General features: G+C 40.1%; 1 protein-coding gene across 5 annotated transcripts in view; it reads right to left on the bottom strand.

Annotated features, from left to right (window-relative positions):
- Window positions 1-24,382, bottom strand: part of LOC128650016 (phosphomevalonate kinase) — a 227,400-nt gene that overhangs the window by 29,825 nt on the left and 173,193 nt on the right. For 2 of the 5 annotated variants that reach the window (XM_053703658.1, XM_053703667.1), the window contains 2 exons: window positions 22,901-24,106; window positions 11,682-12,304 (listed from right to left, as the gene is read on the bottom strand). The exons of 1 other annotated variant lie outside the window; for it this stretch is intronic. In XM_053703658.1, coding sequence (XP_053559633.1) covers window positions 12,292-12,304; window positions 22,901-24,106 — 1,219 coding nt within the window. In that variant the 3' untranslated portion in view covers window positions 11,682-12,291. Of the gene's footprint in view, window positions 1-11,681; window positions 12,305-22,900; window positions 24,130-24,382 lie in introns of those variants that run through there. 2 more of the 5 variants (XM_053703685.1, XM_053703692.1) reach the window with 2 other exon arrangements.

Genomic DNA, 24,382 nt, shown 5'->3' with positions numbered 1-24,382 from the left:
TGGTGCTGTAAATACCATTTTTGAATAAGTAACAGATGTTTTCAAAGGGTTAATAACCATTGGGCCACTGATTTCACTATGAATATATATAGGGTAGACCCCCCTCCATGAAATGCAATTGTTTTTAGCCTGGCCCAATGGTGTTTTGGGCACAGAAATTGATGCCAACCCTGGCATAGGTGCTCTAATTCTCATTTTTGAATAAGTAACAGATATTTTCAAAGGGTTAATAACCATTGGGCCACTGATTTCACTATGAATATATACAGGGTAGATCCCCCTCCATGACATGCAATTGTTTTTAGCCTGGCCCAATGGTGTTTTGGGCACATAAATTGATGCCAATCCTGGCATAGGTGCTCTAATTCTCATTTTTTTTAATAAGTAACTGATATTTTCAAAGGGTTAATAACCATTGAGCCACTGATTTCATTATGAATATATACAGGGTATATCCACCTCCATGATATGCAATTGTTTTTAGCCTGGCCCAATGGTGTTTTGGCCACAGATATTGATGCCAACCCTGGCATAGGTGCTCTAATTCTCATTTTTTAATAAGTAATTGATATTTTCAAAGGGTTAATAACCATTGGGCCACTGATTCCACCATGAATATATACAGGGTAGATCCCCCTCAATGACATGCACTTGTTTTTAGCCTGGCCCAATGGTGTTTTGGGCACATAAATTGATGCCAATCCTGGCATAGGTGCTCTAATTCTCATTTTTTAATAAGTAACTGATATTTTCAAAGGGTTAATAACCATTGAGCCACTGATTTCATTATGAATATATACAGGGTATATCCACCTCCATGATATGCAATTGTTTTTAGCCTGGCCCAATTGTGTTTTGGCCACAGATATTGATGCCATCCCTGGCATAGGTGCTCTAATTCTCATTGTTTAATAAGTAACTGATATTTTCAAAGGGTTAATGACAATTGGGCCACTGATTTCACTATGAATATATAGAGGCTAGATCCCCCTCCATGACATGCAATTGTTTTTAGCCTGGCCCAATGATGTGTTGGGCACAAAAATTGATGCCAATACTGGCATTGGTGCTGTAATTACTATTTTTGAATAAGTAACAGATATTTTCGAAGGGTTAATAACCATTGGGCCACTGTTTTCACTATGAATATATACTAGGTAGATCCCCCTCCATGAAAAGCAATTGTTTCTAGCCTGGCCCAATGGTGTTTTGGGCACAGAAATTGATGCGAACACTGGCATTGGTGCTGTAAATACATTCTTTGAATAGGTAACAGATATTTTCAAAGGGTTAATAACCATTGGACCACTGATTTCACTATGAATATATACAGGGTATACTTCCCTCCATGACATGCAATTGTTTTTAACCTGGCCCAATGGTGTTTTGGCCACAGATATTGATGCCATCCCTGGCATAGGTGCTCTAATTCTCATTTTTGAATAAGTAACTGATATTTTCAAAGGGTTAATAACCATTGGGCCACTGATTTCACCATGAATATATACAGGGTAGATCCCTCTCCATTACATGCAGTTGTTTTTAGCCTGGCCCAATGGTGTTTTGGCCACAGATATTGATGCCATCACTGGCATAGGTGCTCTAATTCTCATTGTTTAATAAGTAATTTATATTTTCGAAGGGTTAATAACCATTGGGCCACTGGTTTCACTATGAATATATACAGGGTAGTCCCCCCTCCATGATATGCAATTGTTTTTAGCCTGGCCCAATGGTGTTTTGGGCACAGAAATTGATGCCAACCCTGGCATAGGTGCTCTTATTCTCATTTTTGAATAAGTAACATATATTTTCAAAGGGTTAATAACCATTGGGCCACTAATTTCATTATGAATATATACAGGGTATATCCACCTCCATGAAATGCAATTGTTTGTAGCCTGGCCCAATAGTGTTTTGGGCACAGAAATTGATTCCAACACTGTCATTGGTGCTGTAAATACCATTTTTGAATAACTAACAGATATTTTCAAAGGGTTAATAACCATTGGGCCACTGGTTTCACTATAAATATATACAGGGTAGATCCCCATCCATGACATGCAATTGTTTTTAGCTTGGCCCAATGGTGTTTTGGGCACAGAAATTGATGCCAACCCCTGGCATAGGTGCTCTTATTCTCATTTTTGAATAAGTAACATATATTTTCAAAGGGTTAATAACCATTGGGCCACTGATTTCACTATGAATATATACAGGGTAGACCCCCCCCAATAAAATGCAATTTTTTCTAGCCTGGCCCAATAGTGTTTTGGGCACAGACATTGATGCCAACACTGGCATTGGTGCTGTAAATACTATTTTTGAATAAGTAACAGATATTTTCAAAGGGTTAATAACCATTGGGCCACTGATTTCACTATAAATATATACAGGGTAGACCCCCCTCCATGACATGCAATTGTTTTTAGCTTGGCCCAATGGTGTTTTGGGCACAGATATTGATGCCAACCCTGGCATAGGTGCTCTAATTCTCATTTTTTTTAAAAAGTAACTGATATTTTCAAAGGGTTAATAACCATTGGGCCACTGATTTCATTATGAATATATACAGGGTAGATCCCCCTCCATGACATGCAATTGTTTTTAGCCTGGCTAAATAATGTTTTGGGCACAGAAATTGATGCCAAAACTGACATTGGTGCTGTAATGACAATTTTTGCATAAGTAACATATTTTCAAAGAGTTAATGCCCATTGAGCCACTGATTTCACTATGAATATATACAGGGCAGATCCCCCTCCATGATATGCAATTGTTTTTAGCCTGGCCCAATGGTGTTTTGGGCACAGAAATTGATGCCAACCCTGGCATAGGTGCTCTAATTCTCATTTTTGAATAAGTAACATATATTTTCAAAGGGTTAATAACCATTGGGCCACTGATTTCATTATGAATATATACAGGGTATATCCCCCTCCATGACATGCAATTGTTTTTAGCCTGGCCCAATGTTGTTTTGGGCACATAAATTGATGCCAACCCTGGGATAGGTGCTCTAATTCTCATTTTTGAAAAAGAGATATTTTCAAAGGGTTAATAACCATTGGGCCACTGATTTCACTATGAATATATACAGGGTATATCCCCCTCTGTGACATGCAATTGTTTTTAGCCTGACCCAATGGCGTTTTGGGCACAGAAATTGATGCCACAACTGGCATTGGTGCTGTAATTACCATTTTTGAATAAGAAAATATTTTGAAAGGGTTAATAACCATTGGGCCACTGATTTCACTATGAATATATACAGGGCAGATCCACCTCCATGACATGCAATTGTTTTAAGCCTGGCCCAATGGTGTTTTGGGCACAGAAATTTATGCCAAGAGAGATGTCACACACACAATGTGAAGGTCCTAGGTGCAGAGTTACTTAAAAATTGCTACTATTTTGTGAAAAAGCACATACAGAGTCCATGGGTCCGATTTAACAGTCTGACTGACATGATACGCTGTAGCGTATCATGTCCGCCAGAAATAGCTGAATGCGGACAGCATACGCTGTCGGCATTCAGCATTGTACAAACAGTTCTTGTGAACTGCTTGTACAATCCTCCCCCTCCAGATCGGCCGCTAGCAGGGCTTGTCAATCAACCCGATCGTATGAGATCGGGTTGATTGCTGTACGCCGTTCAGAGGCGGCGTACCAGTTAAAACCGCTGCTTCTTAACTGCTGTTTCCAGCAAGACTGAAGGTTTGTGCGGAAACAGCTACATTGGGGCCGATTGACCGTTTGGTTAATCGGTCCCCATATCTGAGCAGCCACATCTCTTAAAAGGACCCCTTACTGGAAAAAAGAGGGTCTATCATTTCAGATGAGGGCTTTTATGTCCCTCTAGGATGAAGGTTATTAACATAAAAATGTTGATCAACGGAATCAACAGCTAAAACAGACAAGGCATCAGTTGTCCTCCTATGATATGGATAATCACCATGAGAAATAAAAAACACTTCCTGTGTATATTCATAGTGAAATCAGTGGCCCAATGGTTATTAACCCTTTGAAAATATCAGTTACTAATAAAAAAAAATGGTAATTACAGCACCTATGCCAGTGTTGGCATCAATTTATGTGCCCAAAACTCCATTGGGCCAGGCTAAAAACAATTGCATGTTTTGGAGGGGGATCTCCCCTACATATATTAACAGTAAAATCAGTGGCCCAATTGTCATTAACCCTTTGAAAATATGAGTTACTTGTTTAACAATGGTAATTACAGCACGTATGCTAGTGTTGGCATAAATTTCTGTGCCCAAACCTACATTGGGCCAGGGTAAAAAAAAAATCATCTCATGGAGGGGGATCTACCTACCGTGTGTATATTCATAGTGAAATCAGTGTCCCAATGGTTATTAACCCTTTGAAAATATCAGTTACTTATTTAAAAATGAGAATTAGCTTAGCGCAACACACCATTATACCTTAGGCACCTTGGAGCAAGAGATAGCCTCAGCTTGGTCCTTAGCTATGCTCCCCCACCTGTCCGCTAAACAAGCGAGTAATATATGGAAAGATTTTATTCCTTTTAGTGAGTCACTTAAGGCCTAGAAAAGCCTGTGTGATTGGCTCAACACCTCTAATACATATACTGCTTTCTTTCCCCATAGTGGAAACCCAGATTTCATAGTGGGATTCACTACAGCACCTTTTAAAGCCTGGGCGGACAAGGGGCTTTGCTATGTACACCAATTCCTGGAAGAAGATGAGGGTCAAATTAAGTCTTTTCAAACTGTCAGAACCTCTTATGGGCCACCTACTACCCATCAATTTGCATATTTACAAACTAAACACATTTCTTCTCTAGTTGCGAGTGGTCCGGTATCTAGGAGCTCACACTCTTTAACAACCCTGGTTACACTATTTTCACATGGATTATATTCCATTTCCCCTATCTATAAACTGCTATTGGAAAATATAAACCAAAGGAACATAACTGGAATACCTGCTAAATGGTCCACTCTTATTGGGGAAGTAATATCACTTCAAACAGTGATGGAAAGTTTAGAATAAGTGAGGAAGGCAAGCCTGTCCCAAGACATGATAGATTCTCATCTAAAGCTTCTACATAACTTGTATATCACACCGGGAATGTATCAGAAATGGGTACCTCAAACCATTAACATTTGCCCTAAATTCAAACAGCCAGACCCTCTGGTTTTACATATGACGTGGCAATGTCCATAAATTCTGGAGAATGATTCTGTACTGGCTGTCTGGAACATGTGGGGTTGAGCTGTCTTTAGACAGTCATTTAGTCATCTTTTTGAGCTTCCCCAGATGAGTTAAACAATACGAAAGATTTCTAGGTACGGTTTTGTTAGTTGCTAGGAAGTTAATTTTAAACATTGGATTCTAGCTACCCCCACCCCACATTCCAATTGTTCAGGGCAGCACTCCTCCAGCAACTTACAATCAAATTATATGACAATACAGTTGACACCCATTCTAGGACCTCTTTTTTCGTGAGGAAATGGGAATGCTTTCTCCATATATTACCCCTGGACATCTAACCCTCTACAACATACAGACTTCTTTCACCAGGCTCAGATTAGGGGTGAATGGGCTCTATCAACAGAGGAAGGAGGGTTTCTAACAGTTCTGACTTGCATTCCCCATCTCTACAACTCTAAAAGAGGAAACATTTGACTAGTCTCCAGGACATTAAATGAACAACCCATTGACCTAGGTGACCCTTCCTCACAAATCAATTATTCTCACGGCTCTTCAAGGTTTGGCTTGTTGTATATGGTTTATTTTTTCTTTCATAGTGTATCTAAATTTTCATGTATTAAAGTATACTGACAACTTGCTCATGACACTTCATGTATAAGTAGACTAAGAACTTCACACTTGCTATAGTTTTCTATTATTGAGATAATGTATATCGTCTTTAACAATTGTACCTGTCGGTATTTTTGTCTCCTGTTTTAATTTTTTTTTTTTAAATCTTTTATTGAGTATTTCACAATATACAAAGAACAAAATAGTAATAGAAATAATAGCGGTTACAAATGTAATCATTCCTTTGTAAAGAGTTTTTTTTTAATTTTTTTATATAAGTTGTCTGTTCCTGGGCATCGTTCATAAACAGGACAGATGGATAGTATACTGAGTCCAGTAATAATGCTGTTCTTGCAATATAATACAAAAGGCAATTGATGCAGTATTACAAAAATAATCTGTAGAGCTATTTGTATATTTAAAAGATCGTGAATAAAATAAAGGAACACAAACAAGTCAGTCCTTTATCAATGTCATTGAATGAAAGGTAAATGTTCTTTGGGTTAGGGAGCTTTTGATTGGGGATAGGGGTAATGTCATATATTGAGAATGTTCTATACAGGGGTAAGGTTGTGGGTAGTGAAGGTAGAGGGCATTGGGAGGGGGAAGACAGGGGCACACCACATAAATCATTAATTATGTAATGGTCATAATCCTATTAAGGTTTCAGGCTGCTCCATAGGTCCAGCATTTCCTGATAGTAATCTAATTTGCCAGTTTTCAAAAAGTGGAATCGTTCCAAGTGTAATAGATCTGAGGTGTGAGAGTGCCATTCTTGAAGTGACGGAATGTTATTTGTTTTAATATGTTTATGCATTCAGACCAACTAAATGCACCGAGTGTGAAAGATCTCATCATATCTACCCTTTCTGAAATATTGTCCACTCTCGTCCGCCTTCAAGTAAGCACAAAAGGTCAGTTCAGAATTTTCCTTGTACTAGTGCAATGCCTCTTGAGGCTAGGATTCATCCTCTTGTTAATTTTTAAGATGAACATAGTCCTTCTTTTAACCCTTTCCTGCCTGTACTAATCGGAACAAAAGTTAAAATGTAAACAAATTAGTAAAAAATTTAAATCACGCAATCGTACATGTAATAGTGTGATTTCAATGATGGGATCGGGTCTGGGGGGAGTGGCTATGACGCTAGGCATGCTCTCCAGTCCGCGATCCCTGTTAGTAAGCCGTAGCTGCTTCAGAACAGCAGAACAGCTAGGTAGTTCCATGCCGTTCTAAAGGCACTAAACCACAGCACAGTTAGGACGGCATGAAACGTCCTAACAGTGTTAAGGGGTTAAAAAACGAGGTTTTGCTTACTTTAGGGTTTACAGACTCTAAGAGTTTTGCTTGCCTTATAATCGCTTAGATTCAATCTTTTAAACCCTAAAGTTTTTGCTATTCCTGGTGTTGTCTCTGAGATAGTTTCCAGGGAATGGTCTAAGCCAGGTAATTCTTTTAATCCTTCTGCAAGGTTTAAAAAGTTACATCCCTTACCTGTCTCTGTTATTGAACCCTGTCCCTTAAGTAGATTGGGCAATTTCCACTCTGGCAAAGCGTACTACTAATCCCTTTGGAAAACAGAACCTCTTTTTTGGACCATTTAGAAAGGAAGTTGAATCCTTTCATAGAAGGGCTTTTCTGCAAGCAAGATATTTGTTTAGGTCAGCTATCTCTATTGCTGATGTAGCTGCTGCTTCTTCTTACTGGTAAATTAGTCTTTTAGAGCAGTTTTCAAATGATTCTGCCAGTGAAGATTTTTTTTAACCTTTTGGGATTACTCAAGAGTGTTAATTCCTTTATTTATGATGCTGTATTTGACATTATTAATATTAATGTCAAGACCATGTCATTGGCAGTCCTTTCTAGATGAGCTTTATGGCTTAAAGGGAAAGTAAACCCATTTTTTTTTTTGCATTTTTTAAAACTTCATATTAAGTTATTAAAATTTGCAAATAACACCTATTAGCCATTTTTTAGCATTTACATGCAATTTGCAAAAGGAAATATTAATGCTGCCAAACCCTTCTTTTGGATTATTATGCTGCGGAATTGCCAATTTCTACCTAGATAGAACTAATGTGGCGTCACGCATGCGCATTTGAAGGAATTTCTTGCAACGCATACGCATGTTACTTGTCTTCTGCAGCTTCAGCCGTGCGTGTCATCAACACCTCACCAGATGCGCGATGTAGGAGTGGGCGTGACAGAGGGATGCTGTGACAGCAGTTCACATTGTATGAGTTCACAGAGCAGAATGACAACTGGAAATAAACGGTATTGGCCCAAAACTGCAGCTCAGTTATTATGTACATAATATATGCGCTTGCGATATTGTAGGTATACAGATTCCCTGTGCATTGTGCATGCGAGCTCTCACACTTTACAATCCCGAAATTGAGGACCGTAGTTCATTGAAATATTCAAATGATATGATCAGTGCTACAGCACTATTGGATGAATAGCTGGCACAGATTATCTGCAACTCCAGCCTACATTTATGGGCGGTCGTTACAGCCGTTTACAGGGGAAAATAAAATATAATTTTTTTTTACACATTAAATCTTTGTTTAAGGTAAGAATCAGTAGTTTTTAATCTAGGGAACCATAACTAAGTGATTATGTATTCTGTAGTACATTCCAAAAGTAAAGATTTCTAAACCTTTATGTCCTAGCCTACTTATATGGTGTCTTAATCCAGACTTTTCAGGGAAAGAAATAGTTTGGTCCTGATTTGGATTCTATAATTTCTAATGTTACTGGAGGTAAAGGGTCTTTTTCTTCCTCATGACCTGAAGTCCAAGGGGAAATCTAAAGCCTCTAATAATTTTCAATCCTTTAGTCAGAACAAGGAACAGAAAGTTGATTCCCCCTCTCAGAATCAAAGCTCCTATGAACCCCCTGGAGGCCTAGTACTAATTGGAACAGACCTAAACAAGCCAAAAACTGCACCCTTATTTCCACATCTGCATTAAGGTGCGGCCCCCAATCCAGAGGCTCTGGTAGGAGAAAGGTTATGCCTTTTTCAGTTTTTTTTAAACTGTGTTCCAGTTCCCTGGGTTCTAAATATAGTTTATCATGGTTTTCCAATAGGTTTCAGAACAAGGCCTCCCAGAGGAAGTTTTTTTCTGTCCAATGAGCCAAGGAATCCCTTAAAAGCCCAAGCCTTTTTCAGATCTATAAACTATGGGAGTTATTGCTCCATCTCTTTCTTCCCAGAGTGTTTTTCCATTAGGCTACAGAACTCGTCACTAATCCTGATTGCCCCATCTTGGCCTCCCAGGATTTGGTATGCAGATCTGGTTCAGATTTCTAGTTGCCCTCCTTTTCCTCTTTATTTATGACCAGACCTTCTGTCTCTAGGTCAGTTTTTCCATCCAGATCTCAAATCTCTAGGTTTAATGGCTTTGAGATTAATGGTTATTTTCTAAGCATAGATGTTTCTCAGATTCTGTGATTGAGATTTTGATGCAGACTCGAAGCCTGTGACAAGAAAGATTATGGCTTTTCCTGGCATTCTTTTAGAATTCCTAGAATTTTGCAGTTCTTACAGAATGGGTTGGATAAGAGTTTATCCGCCAGTTCTTTAAAAGGTCAGTTTTCTGTCCTTTTTATTTATGTTCAGTAAGAAAATTGCTATTTTTTCTGTTCTTGGTTTAGTTCAAGCCTTACTTAGAATTAAGAATATTATCCACTTTTTCCGTGGAACCTTGATATGGTTTTGAGGATTTTGCAGGTTCCTCCTTTTGGGCCTATACATCAGGTAGATATTTAACTTCTTTATGGATGTTTTGTTTCTTTTCGCTATTCCATCTGCTAGAGGAGTTTCTGAGGTTTCTATTCTTTCTTGTGTTGCTCATCTTATTTTTCTTCAGGATAAGGTTGTGTTACTTCTTTATGTCTATCTTAATAGTTATTCAGATATCTTTTTATGTTTTGGATTCTGATACATCTTTGAAGTGTTATGTAGACACTGAATAGATACTAGATACTGACTAGGAAAATATTTTCCACTACAAGGAAATCTCTTCTTTCTCTACATTTGGTATATGGTATATGACTGTGGCAAGACTGAAAGGTTGCTGAAATAGGGGTACTATGTTACATATTTGGTGTAAGTGCCCCAAATTGAGGCCCCTTTGGCTTCTCTTGGAATTTTCTTTTATGTATTGTGCTGTTTAGCTTAACACAAAGTCTGTTACCAAACTCTTCTCAGGCTTACACAATTCACCATAAACTCAGCCAGACTGGTGATACATGTAAATGGAGATTACAAACTATTCCTTCAGCCCAGTTATGGATTGCTTGCATGTTTGAAACTATGGGGCTGATTTATCAACTTGCGCTGCTTCTTAACTCTTGTTTCCGACGAGCCGGAAACATCAGGAGTAGTTAATGTGCGAGCATGTAGCGTATCATTTCCGCCACACATCGATAAATGCAGACAGCATACGCTGTCAGCATTTATCATTGCACCAGCAGTTCTTGTGAACTGCTGGTGCAATGCCGCCCCCTGCAGATTTGCGGCTAATCGGCCGCTAGCAGGGGGTGTCAAAAAACCTGATCGTATTCGATCGGGTTGATTTCTGTCCGCCGCCTCAGAACAGGCGGACAAGTTATGGAGCAGCGGTCTTTAGAGCTTAAGGCCTAAGGGGCTGAATTATTATTGTGCAAGCGGACATGATCCGATATTGCGGATCATGTCCGCTGCGCATCGATAAATGCCGACAGCATACGCTGTCAGCATTTATCATTGCACCAGCAGTTCTTGTGAACTGCTGGTGCAATGCCGCCCCCTGCAGATTCGTGGCCAGTCGACCGCTAGCAGGGGGTGTCAATCAACCAGATCGTATTTGATCGGGTTGATTTGTTTCGATGTCTGTCTGCCGCCTCAGAGCAGGCAGACAGGTTATGGAGCAGCGGTCTTGAGACCGCTGCTTCATAACTTGCGTTTCTGGCGAGCCTGAAGGCTCGCCAGAAACACATAGCATCAACCTCCATATGGAGCTTGATAAATATGCCCCTAAGTCTCAAGAGAAATATAGCTTTTTAAAAAATGGTAGCCTAGATTTTTTCTATGATGTTTTACTGGGAGTCAGCCAGGCAGTAGTTTGAAAAAGCAGTGCTTGATACTGGATAAGGGGCTGTAAATCCGCAGTAAGATGTGGGATCTTATAGTGTGGTCTCACAGTTCTAAGCTAATTCTGTTGTATCTAGTTTCTTTTGCTAATGGGACCTATTTAGAATGACTTATATTTATTGTTTTTCTTCCTATTTGAAATTGACTATACCGTTTACCTGAATGACTTATATATGGCTGCCTTTCTCCAGCTACACAGACCTGGGAGGTCCTGTATTAACATCCTATACTTACTGACAGTGGAATATACTACACTATATGCTCTATATTGTCTTAATATATATATATATATATATATATATATATATATATATATATATATATATATATATATATATATAAACAACCTTTGGAACATTTTATTAGGCAATACTCTTGTTTTTACTATTCTGTTTTATATTTCACTTTTTGTGGTGATACACACATATTTTTGTTCACTGAGTTAAACAAGAGTCATGGAGGGACAGTAGAGACAAGATAGCTTCAAGCCAGTATACCATGGAAGGTGGATTCCTTATCTTGAATGGTGTGATACGACTAATCACTCTCTACCTGACAGTATCTTCTCCTTTGTGCATACACCTCAAGGGTGATCATTTTGTTCATGCATTTGTTTGCCATTTCTATTTCTGACTCTCAGATTCCTTAATACATTTTGGGGATTCCATGAGCCTCATGAACTCATTATTGTACTAGCACTAACTTACATACAAGAGTGGAAAAAAACAACAATGATAAAGGTGGATTTAACCTTTTATTTACCTCTTGCATTAGTCCAATGTATAACACAAACACACTCAAAATTAAATCACAAAAATCCAGTGTATAGCTGCAAAAATGTGCAATAGACCTAAAATGCTTGTGTTAATTTAAATAAGTGCAATTTTACAAAGCATTCTATAAGTCTGAAAGAACATGGAAGTAATGTATCAGCATGGTATACTATTCAAATATTCGTGTAAATAAATCAATACAATGTTACACTCGAGGAATCTGGTAAGTTAGGAATTAGGGTTAACCACCACCTGGCCACTAGATATGTGCTCCAGACCAGGATATGTGCACTTTATTTCACCTAATTGCTGTGTTTGACTTTTTTGGTATCTACTAATTTTTTAATTTTATTTTTTAACTAAACCGCAGCATGAATAGATGCTGAAGTAAAATAGAAGTTTTTTTTTAATTTAGTGCTTGAAAACTGCAAAATTCATGGCTCCTAGAATTGTACCCCTTGCATTTTTCTATTTTATTATTCTATCATATAATTATATACAAATATCTTTGTCCGACTCCTTTAAACTGTTTCTGTCATCACAATTTTCATTACACTTGCTGTTTTTTTGTTAATATATCACTTCCAGGCCCTGTAAAAAAAAAAGTTGTAGTCATGTAAAAGCTGTGTTACATACTGTTGTGTTGTTAGAAGATAAAAAAAAACACAATAAAATGATTAGCTTACAATAAAAAAAACTATTACCCTGCACATACTGACACTCCCTCCATTCTGACCAGTGGGTGAGTTAGAATCTAATTAGCCTGAGCCTCTAATAAACCTTTCCAATGCAAGAACAGAACATATAACACATCATGTTACAACAAGGTTAAGGGGCCGAATTATCGCTGTCGGCATTCAGCATTGCACAAGTAGTTCTAGTTTAATGCGTGTGCAATGCCGCCCCTGCAGATACAGGGGTGTCAATCAACCCGTGTCAATCAAGATCTGCTTCTTAAATCCTGTTTCCGGCGAGCCTGAAGGCTCACGCAGAAACAGGGTGAGTTGGCCCCATTCGGCAGAATAGTAAATCGGCCCCTAAGCCTTTTTACCCTGTTACCCTGCACATACTGACACTCTCTCCATTCTGACCAGTGGGTGGGTTGGAATCTAATTAGCCTGAGCCTCTAGTAAACCTTTCCACTGCAAGAACAGTGAAGAACATATAACACATCATGTTACAACAAGGTTAAGGGGCTGAATTATCAAAGTCTGGCGGACATGATACGCTGTAGCGTATTGTCCGCCAGACATCGCTGAATGCAGACAGCATACGCTGTCGGCATTCAGCATTGCACAAGCAGTTCCAGTGAACTGCTTCTGCAATGCCGCCCCCTGCAGATTTGTGGCCGCTAGCAGGGGGTGTCAATCAACCCGATCATATTCGATTGGGTTGATTGCTGTATGCTGCTCAGAGGTGACGGATCCAGTTAAGAAGCAGCGGACTTAAGACCGCTGCTTCTTAACTCCTGTTTCTGCCAAGCCTGAAGGCTCACGCGGAAACAGGGCGAGTTGGCCCCATTCGGGGGGGATAGTAAATCGGCCCCTAAGTCTGTTTTTTGCTTTTTGTGCTTATTATATTGTAATATGTTACTGGCTTGCATGCAAGCTTCGATTTCAGTAGCAGGTACACCAGAAGCATTCCAAGTCTTTCATTAACTTGTTATTCAGAGTCTATGGGGCATATTTATCAAGCTCTGTATGGAGCTTGATGCCCCGTGTTTCTCGCTGGAAACAGAGGTTATGAAGCAGTGGCCTAAAGACCGCTGCTCCATAACCTGTCCCCCTGCTCTGAGGTGGCGGACAGAAAGCAACCCGATCGAATTCGATCGGATTGACACCCCCTGCTAGCGGCCGATTGGCCAGAAATCTGTAGGGGGCGGCATTGCACCAGCAGTTCACCAGAACTGCTGGTGCAATGATAAATGCAGAGAGCGTATGCTGTCAGCATTTATCGATGTGCAGCGGACATGATCCACAATATCAAATCATGTCCGCTCGCATCATATTAAATAGGCCCCTATGTGTTATCAGTGTTTAATTAAAAATATATAATTCTTAAAAAATCAAAAACAAACAGTGCTTCTATCATTAAATGGACAGTCAACACCAGAATGTTTGTTGTTTTAAAAGATAAACAATCCCTTAATTACCCATTCCCCAGTTTTGCATAAGCAACACAGTTATAATAATACACTTTTTATCTCTGTGATTACCTTGTATCTAAGCCTCTACAGACTGCCCCTTATTTCAATTCTGTTGACAGGCTTGCATTTTAGCCAATCAGTGCTCACTCCTTGGTAAATTCACGTGCATGAGCTCAATGTTATCTATATGAAACACATGAACTAACACCCTCTAGTGGTGAAAAACTGTCAAATGCAGAGGCGGCCTTCAAGGTCTAAAAAATTAGCATATGAACCTCCTAGGTTTAGCTTTCAACTAAGAATACCAAGAGAACAAAGCAAATTGGTGATAAAAGTAAAGTTGTTTAAAATTACATGCCCTATTTGAATCATGAAAGTTTGATAAAATGTATCATTTTGGCAAATGCAACCAACAATCTTTAGGATATTGAAATCTGGATATTAAAAATTAAGCTTTTTAAAATGTTTTTTATTATTTTCCCCCATGCATAAGTGCATTATAGCCAATCACTATGTTTTAGTTGTTATTTTGGTATACACATGACTACTTGGCTGTGAACTGATTTAAAGAACAATGCTACATTTTTCTGTAAAATATATTTATATGCAGGTATTTCTCAGGTCTCAAGATCCATAAATTCTTACTGTTTACCTTTTACAGTGCACGACATTGAGAAATACAATAACTAAGAAATAATATCTCTGATATCTTGCATAATAGAAACATCTGTCGTCTTATAAATGTAAAAAGCCCATTACAGCTCAGCTTCCCTTAAGGAGTTTGTATCAAAATCATAAAATCAGTGGAAGTACAGAGGGTAGAATAGATGCAATGCAAGATATTACCTTGGACACTGCCCTGTAATCTTCCATCTTTACTCTTCACGACTTATGCTGACCAATTATTATCCAATAAACTCTTCTACCTGGTCTTGTGCTTTGTGGATTAAATGTCTTTGCTTAAGATTTCGTCTTTGTGCAAAACTGTGTAGATTGATGGTATGTTGTGGAATAACATGATAATTATGGATTAGTTCTCGTATTATGTGTACCAAATCTCTAACCCACAGAGCCACTGAGTGCTTTAAAAAGATTGTTTATATTTGTAGTGAGACAGCATTACTCCGAAACAGATCCTCAGTGCAAGAATTTTTTTTTTTATAAATGTATTTTTAAATACATTTATTCACATGAAGCACAATGTGATTCATTTCCATTTAGGCAAAAAAAACTACAAACCTCTGAAATTTAACATTTCCTGTCCCACCTATTTCTCTCTAACTTTAGTTTTATTGTCTAGCCAAGCAAAGTTAAAAGGCATAATAAAATGTGAGGCAAAGAAAAATTAGCAAGACCACAATGGAAAAAAAACAACAAAAAGAAACACAGTCATGGAAAGTGGGACTTTATGTGATGTCCCTTATAACAAGTAGGGTATTTAAATGTAAGCACAAAAATGAAGCATGAGGTGATCCATTAATAACGAGGCTGCACCAAAGCAACACAGTTCATCAGTAATCGTATTGTGTTTAAAAAAATAAAAAAGGCCAACCACAACTATTAACCTGAAATTCATAACAAGTCAAACTATTGAAATATTTGAAATAAGTTCTCTAGTGTGGAACATAATAAGCAGAACAACAGAATGACTACCAGGTCTTTAATACAGACCAAAAGCAGAGGTTCACAAAGGGATCAAAAATAACTAGACAGGAAGGAAAGATGAATACACATTGTATAATATGGCCCCACTGTATTTTGAATGGAAACAACAAGCAATTGGAACATGAAAGGGAAAATGAAAGCAGAGAGGAAGGTCCGCTAAATGAAAAGGCATTTATGCAAGCCTCATGCTGGGGCCCGTAAAATGTGATTTGGCTAAAGCTAGAAGCTAAAAGACTCCTGAAAAAAGTATTACAAATATATATTTATCTTTATTTCCCCAAGGTCGAAATGTCAGGATTACAAGGAAAAGGAACTAGTTGCGTGAAAGTATTGTAAACAGACATACTGAGATTGGTTATTGTTCCTCAAGGAAGACTAATTTAAAGGTTATGGATTTTTAAATAGGCTGAGTCTCACAGTGCAGCTGCCACATGGTTTGCTTATTGACACTTTGGGGACTCTCAGAAGCACATAGACAGCTTTTTCTTATTCTTTGTTGATGAGATGAGAAATAGTGGACATCCTTCTTAACCCCTTCGATGCAAATGACAAGCTATGTTCGTCATGCACATCACAGCCTGTAGGCGTATGACAATGCCTTTTAGCCATGCCAAAAACATAAATTATGCTTACCTGATCATTTCATTTCCATCGAGGGGAGAAGAGTCCACGGCTTCATTCATTACTTGTGGGAATTAAGAACCTAGCCACCAGGAGGAGGCAAAGACATCCCAGATAAAGGCTTAAATACCTCCCACACTTCCCTCATCCCCCAGTCATTCTGCCGAGGGAACCAGGAACAGTAGGAGAAATATCAGGGTAAAAAAGGTGCCAGAAGATGAATAAATTTAGGGCCGCTCAACGGAGATACGGGCGGGAGCTGTGGACTCTCCTCCCCTCGATGGAAATTATCAGGTAAGCATAATTTATGTTTTCCATCTAAAGGGAAAGAGAGTCCACGGTTTCATTAATTACTTGTGGGAACATATACCCAAGCTCTATAGGACACTGAATGAAACCGGGATGGTAAAAGGTGGATGAAACAGATATCCTCGCACTCAGGAAATGCCAGTCAGGGATAAAAACAGGATACTGTGATATGCCATAAAAAAGCCTTTATTGACGAATGCTCATAAAAGGACTGAAAACGACAGGTCCACTTAGACGTTTTCAGTTCTTTTATGAGCATTCATCAATAAAGGCTTTTTATGGTATATCCCAGTATCCTGTTTTTATTCCTGACTGGCGTTTCCTGAGTGCGAGGATATCGGTTTCATTTGCTTACATAGTCTGAGGATTTTGGTGAAGCTCCCTTTTTTTTCCCACTGTGCACCGGGCCGGAACGAAGTAACCAGTAGTGTGTTCCCGTGGGGAGCGCTGAGGTTGGGACACCTTACAGCGTTACACGTGCAGCCAAGATTTAGCGGACAAGCCGATCAAGCTGGAACAGAGAGGGGCTTCCAGCACAACGGAGCGCGTACTGAAGATTGAATTCGATGGTAAAAGGTGGACCCTAATCTGAGGGCACCACAGCCTGCAAAATCTTTCTCCCAAAAACAGCTTCCACAGAAGCAAAAACTTAAAATTTGTAAAACTTTGTAAAAGTGTGTAAGGAGGACCAGGTAGCCACCTTACAAATTTGCTCCATAGAGGCCTCATTCTTGAAGGCCCAAGACGAAGCCACAGCTCTAGTCGAATGAGCCGTGATCCTCTGAGGAGGCTTATGTCCTGCTGTCTCATAAGCCAAGCGAATCAAGCTCCTCAACCAAAAAGACAAAGAAGTAGCAGAGGCCCTTTGCCCCTTGCGCTTCCCAGAATACACCACAAAAAGAGATGTAGACTGTCTGAAATCCTTTGTAGCCTGAAGATAGAACTTCAAGGCACAAACCACATCCAGGTTATGAAGTAACCTCTCCTTTGAAGAAGAAGGGTTAGGACACAAAGAAGGAACAACTATTTCCCGATTGATATTTCAGTTGGACACCACCTTGGGGAGAAACCCCAACCCAGTGAGAAGTACAGCCTTATCCGCATGAAACACCAGATAAGGAGGATCACATTGCAAGGCAGCTAGTTCAGATACTCTAGGTGCCGATGCAATATCCAACAGGAAGAGAACCTTCCAGGACAGAATCTTAATGTCTATGGAATGCATAGATTCAAACGGAACCCTCTGCAAAACCTTAAGTACTAAGTTTAAGCTCCAAGGGGGAGCCAACTGTCTAAAGACAGGCCTGATTCTAGACATAGCCTGAACAAAAGATTGAATGTCAGGGAGCTTAGCGAGTCTCCTATGCAACAAAACTGATAATGCCGAAATCTGTCCCTTTAAGGAACTAGCGGCAAGACCCTTCTCCAAACCATCTTGGAGAAAGGACAGAATCCTGGATACATTCACCTTGTGCCAAAGATGTCCATGCTTCTCACACCAGGACAAGTAAGTCCTCCACATCTTATGGTAGATGCGACGAGTGACTGGCTTCCTTGCCTGAATTAGAGTATCAATCACACTTTCAGAAAAGCCTTAGCTTGGCTAAGACTAGGCATTCAATCTCCACGCAGTCAGCCTCAGAGAATCTAGATTTTGATGTTGAAAGGGGCCCTGTGACAGCAGATCCCTGCGACAGGGTAACCTCCACGGCGGAGAGGATGACATCCCTACTAGATCCGCAAACCACGTCCTCCGCGGCCACGAAGGAGCAATCAGAATGGCCGTGGGTCCTCTCCTGTTTGATGTGTGCCACTACGCGAGGTAGAAGTGGTAACGGTGGAAAAATGTAAGCTAGGCTGAATCCCCAAGGAACCACTAAGGCATCTATCAGCTCTGCATGGGGATCCCTGGACCTTGACCCGTATCGAGGTAGCTTGCAATTGAGTCCGTACGCCATGAGATTTATCTCCGGCGCTCCCCATCTGTGACAAATCTCCGCAAACACCTCGGGGTGAAGAGACCATTCCCCCGGATGGAAGGATTGTCTGCTGAGAAAGTCCGATTCTTAGTTGTCCACACCCTGAATTTGAATCACTGAGAGCGAGCAGTCGTGGGACTCCGCCCACTCCAGAATCCGAGACACCTCTCTCATCGCGAGAGAAAGAGCTCATTGAACCCCCCTGATGGTTGATGTAAGCCACCAAGGTAATGTTGTCAGTCTGGAATCTAATGAAACTGACAGACTCCAGAGAAGGTCATGCCTTCAGAGCATTGTAAATTCCTCGTAGTTCTAGGATGTTGATCGGAAGGAGAGACTCCTCCCTGGACCACCTTCCTTGTGCCATCCTGGGACCCCAAACAGCTCCCTATCCTGTCAGACTGGCATCCGTGGTCACAATCTCCCAGGATGGTCACAAGAAGGATGTCCCCATGGACAGTTGCTCCGGACGAATCCACTGAGAGGGAGTTCTGAGTCCGAGCATGCATGGATATCAGCTGTGATAGATCTGAATGATCGCTGTTCCACTGTCTCAACATGCACAATTGAAGAGGTCTGAGATGGAACCTGGCGAATGGGATGACATCTATGCTTGACACCATGAGACCTATCACCTTCATACATTGAGCCACCGACGGGCTTGTGGAGGACTGAAAGGCAAGACAGGTGGACGCAAGCTTCCTGCGCCGCTGATCTGTGAGAAATATCCCCATGGACATAGGGTCTATTATCGTACCCAGCCTGTTGCTGGGAACCAGCGAACTCTTTCCTGCATTGATCTTCCTACCGTGAGATTGGAGCAGAAGAAGAAGAGCCCTCGAATGATCCTCTGCAAGGCCGAGCGACGGCGCTTGAACTAGGATATCATCCAGGTAAGGCGCCACCGCAATGCCCCTGGATCTGGCCACTGCAAGCAGCGCCCCCAGAACCTTCGTGAAGACTCTCTGGACCGTTGCCAGACTAAAAGGAAGGGCCATAAACTGGAAGTGTTGGTCCAGAAACACAAATCTCAGGAACCTGAAGTGGTCCCTGTGAATTGGCACATGAAGGTAAGCATCTTTCAAGTCTACAGTTGTCATGAACTGAACTTGTTTAAACACTTTAGGTCCAGAATCGGGTGGAAAGTGCCCTCCTTCTTTGGAACCACAAAAAGATTGGAATAGTACTCTAGACCCCTTTCTGCTAGGGGTACTGGTACGATAACCCAGAGAGAGGCGAGATCTCTCACACACTCTAGAAAGGCCTCTCTCTTCTCTGGTCTTGAAGACAGGTTTGACAGGAGGAATCTGCCCTTGGGCGGATGGGATCTGAACCCTATCCTGTAACCCTGGGAGACCACTTCTAGAACCCAAGGGGTCCTGAACGTCCTGCAACCATGCATCTGAGAATAGAGATAATCTGCCCCCTACATGACCCGGAGACTGGTCGGGGGCCGCCCCTTCATGCTCCCTTGCCTCCCATAACCGTGGATATAATCGAATCCAATCCTGGACCAAACAGGATCTTTTCTTGAAAAGGCAGGGACAACAGCCTCAACTTAGGTCATGTCCGCAGACCAAGATTTTAGCCACAGAGCCCTGAGCGCTAAAACAGAAAAACCTGACACCTTAGCATTCAGGCGAATAATTTGCATATTGGCATAACAGATGAAAGAATTGGCGATCTTCAGCGCCTTAATCTTCTCCTGTATCTCGTCGATGGATGTCTCCCCCTTGACCATTTCACCCAGGGATTCACACCAATATGTTGCAGCTCCAGCGACCGCTGCAACGGCCGCTGCTGGCTGAAAAACAAACCCTGTGTGCTGAAACATCTTTCTCAACATGTTTTCCAGCTTTTAATCCATGGGCTCTTTAAACGACGAACTATCCTCGTGGGGAATAGTTGTCTGCTTCACAAGCGTAGAGATAGCCCCATCCACCTTAGGGATGGTCCTCCACAGCTCAAGCTGAGAGTCCGGAACTGGGAACAATTTTTTAAAAGAAGAAGGGGAAAAGGAAGAACCTAATCGCTCCCATTCGTTCTTAATAATATTAGGCATCTTAATGGGAACCGGGAAAGACTGAGGTACTACCCTGTCCTCTTATACCTTGTCAAGCTTAGGAATCGCAGATTCCTCTGGTATCTTAGGTTCTGGAACCTCCAGAGTAGCAAGCACCTTCCGTAGCAGAAAGCGCAACTTTCCATCCGAAACCAATAACCAGGCTCCTCCGCCGCCGGAGGTTTAGATGACTCCGAAGAGTCTGAGTGGACCTCGTCATCGTATAGAGCCTCTGAATCTTCCATCGGCGAGGACAAACCCTGGGCCGGGCGGCTATGATAAACCGTACGCTTGCGCTTAGCAGAACGTGGTCAGGCATGGATCACTTTCAAAACCGCCGATTCCAGTTGGTCCGCAAAGTCTGATGGCCAACGAATCTCTCCCGAAGGAGTAACAGTTGGACCCCGGGACGCTGCATGTGCAATCGGATATGAATGTAGGGAACGCACCTCCCGGGTTGAAGAACCCTCAGAGGTGGACGGCTCAGTAGTACTAGACATCTGTTTACATTTAGACATTGTAACTTTATCGAGGCTTGTGGAACATAGTTGAGCAGGCTGATCTACCAGAACCTCCTCACAATAAACACAGGAATGAGACTTTATTAAGGAAGGAGAGTCCTCCATCGCTTGCGCGTTTGGTTAGACTAACTTTATCTATTAAAAAGGCACCTTTATACCACCAATGGCCGGGGCACTCACCACCTCCTAGGATCCGGACTACAGAAACCGCTACGTCTCCTGCGCCACAGATCAACAGGAAGGATAGATAACCACACCCAGTCACATGGAATGCATAGCAGGACCGCCCCTGCACTAGGGAAAAACGCGAAAAAATGAAAACCAGTGATCTATTGCAATAGACATAGGACATGAAAAGCCCAGATAAACCATAAGGGAGTTATGACTATATATAGTTCAGGTACACAGAAACTGTGTGTCCCTTTTAAAGGGACATTAAACACTAAATACATGCTAGATAGAATGATGCATTCAAAGAAAAGATTAGTCCATGACTAAGATGTAGATGTATTTTTTTAAAGTTTCATTAGTTGTTTAAAAAGTGACAAAATAAGTGTAAAGTTTTAGTGTCTATAAAACACTGGGAGCTGCCATGTTGTAACTTGTGTTACCTTCTCTGCTGTGGCCAGTTAGGGTCAGTTATAAATAGGTCACTAAAGTGTGCAGCCAATGGTTGTGCTGAATTTAACAGTGTTCTGCACTTCCATTTCTAACAGGAGCTGAAAAGCTCACAATTTCAGAATAGAATTACAGGCAAAGAGGACAAAATAAATAATGAAAGTATATTGCAGAGTTGTTTTATTATATACAATTTATCATTTTATATTACCATCTCAAAGTGTTTAATGTCCCTTTAAGGTTTAAATGGAAAGTAAAGTCAAAATTAAACTTTCATGATTCAGATAGAGCCTGCAACTTTCAATATCTTTCATATTTACTTCCCTAATAAAATTACGCACAATCTTTTTATATTCACACAAGAGTTCCCAGTATATAAGTCACATGATACAGGGGGCAGGGAAAATAATACGTTTGTCTGAAAAAAAAACTACTCATTTGAAATTGAAGTGCTATTGCATTGCCTTCTTATTATGCATTTGTTGATTATGCAATTTCCTTTATGGAGATACATGATGGTGTCCAAGTACTGCTACAGAACCGAGAAGACCTCCACAGAAAATAGAGATTTTAAATGGAGATGAGCTGAATCTCTGACATCATGAGACCCCCCCATGTTGAAAATTGTATAAACAAGTGAAAAAGATACTAACTAATCATACAGAGAAAATCAGTTAACGTGCTACAACCTGTATATGGAGGGAAAACTTTTGTATGATGTCTGATCAGCTAATTCCCCAAAAATATCATTTTAGGAAAATTTGCAGTTTGGTATGTTTACTTTTTCCTAAGTGGTGGCTTAAGATTAACCAACAAATAATGAACCATATCTTGCTTCATGCACTGTCACAACAAGTGATAGAAAAATAATGAATTATAATTTTGACCTAGATCAGTAGAACGCTATTAATTAATTTCATTATATCTAAGGTTTGATGAAATAAGTGACTTGTGTTTTAAGGATCAGCTTCAACAATGCTGCTCGGAATAGATGGTGTTGCACACAAGGTACTTTGAAATGCATGTGGCACCTATTATTTAATTTGTAAACACCCACAACCCCAAAGACAAATGCAATAACATAATAGAACAATTAAAATTCAGTGCAACCTTACACTTGTGTCAAAGATACCACAAGCAATTCACTAACAATTCACTTATATGCAACCGCTTCAGCACAGAGTTGTGACACATGATGTCCCAACACTTGGGTTGAGAATCACTGCTCTATACCTTTATTAAAAGTTATATATATACTACTACCACCCTGGAGTCTTCTCCTTATAATGCTTTTTTTCAGTCCTTCTGTGATGGCGATCATCTGCCTTTTTGTCATGACCATGTGCATAACCAGAAGGGATTTCTTTCTGCCACTTCTTAGTTTTGGATTCCTCTTCCAAATGCTTTTGATATGTGGGGTTGTTCTGATCAACTTCATTTTCATTCTTAACATAAAACTCTGATATATGCTTATCAGAACCATCTTGATTCCAACTCTTCTGGTGAGACAGCTTATAGTCTTTTTGGTGAATATGTCCCTGGTGCTTGTCATAATGTTTTGATTTGTGGTGATTCGTGAACTTATCCTTTTCATTTTTCTGTCTACATTTTTGATGGTTATATTGGTATGAAAATTCACCTTCTTCATTTTCGGTCAGAAAAAAGTGGGGCTCATTTCCATGATGCTCATGATCATAGGATGGAATTCTTTGCCCAGCATAATCTTCATAGTGAAGGTTGCCAAATCTGGTCTTGTGATGGTGTTGTCCTTCTTCCTTTCTGTTTTGTAAGTTAAATCTCTCATGCTTGTGGTAATGAGTTGGCTCTTCTAAATAGGAAGATTTGTAGTTTTGTTGTTGAAACTTTTGTTTATCTTTTAAAAAATATTCATTGTGATCATGATGGTTATTGGGTTTCTTTCCTTTTCTATAGTATAATTTGGTTGACTTGTGGCTCTGGGGAGGAGAGAGTTCTCCATTATTTTCATAAATAGGGTTAGAAGATTTAGGATTCTGATGATGATTGTGTCCATTTTCGGTGGATTCTCTGTGACCATGATGGTGACCAGATTTTTTTCTCTCTCGATAATATAGTTTCTTTGAGTTGTCAACATGTTGAGAGGTACCTCTATTTTTCTCGTAGTTTTGCTTGGAAGGCATAAGAGTACTTTTGGAAGTATACTTTCGGTTAGTTGATCCAAGATCATTGTGGAAACCGGATTCTTCTTTCTTCTTATACTGCGTGCTTGATGGCTTGTGAATTTCCCTTACATCTTTTTGGTGGGGGAGTTTATGATCATTATAGTGAGGCTTTAATTCTGCTTTAGGCTGTAAATCTTCATTGGTGTGGTCGAAATGCCTTCTGTTATCCAGGTTTTGACTCTTGTAGTTTTTGGTGACATTACGTATGGATGGTCTGCGCAATTTGTCCTCTACTGTGTCAGTATACTTGAGGGTTTCTTTCTTAGGGAATCTAGGAAAGGAATTCATTGAGTCCTACAACATGTTATTAGAAGAACCTCCATTAGCAGAAATCAAAGTATTTTGTAAGCTCCACTAAATTACTTTTGTCTAGTATAGTTAAAATAACCATTAACGTGTCTATTTATTTAACGGCAATAAAAGAAAACTGTGTATTTTTACTTAGATTCTCACAAATAATTGAAAAAAAATTAACATTTTAAAACATATCAAAACAAATGAAGGTATACCTCCGTTTGTCATTTTCATCACTTGTCTGTAAAACCAA

The sequence above is a fragment of the Bombina bombina genome, chromosome 1 (assembly GCF_027579735.1).
Source record: "Bombina bombina isolate aBomBom1 chromosome 1, aBomBom1.pri, whole genome shotgun sequence".
In the NCBI taxonomy this organism is placed as follows: domain Eukaryota; kingdom Metazoa; phylum Chordata; class Amphibia; order Anura; family Bombinatoridae; genus Bombina; species Bombina bombina.
The sequence above is the reverse complement of the archived record's forward strand: the minus strand, read 5'-3'. Positions and strand labels throughout refer to the sequence as shown.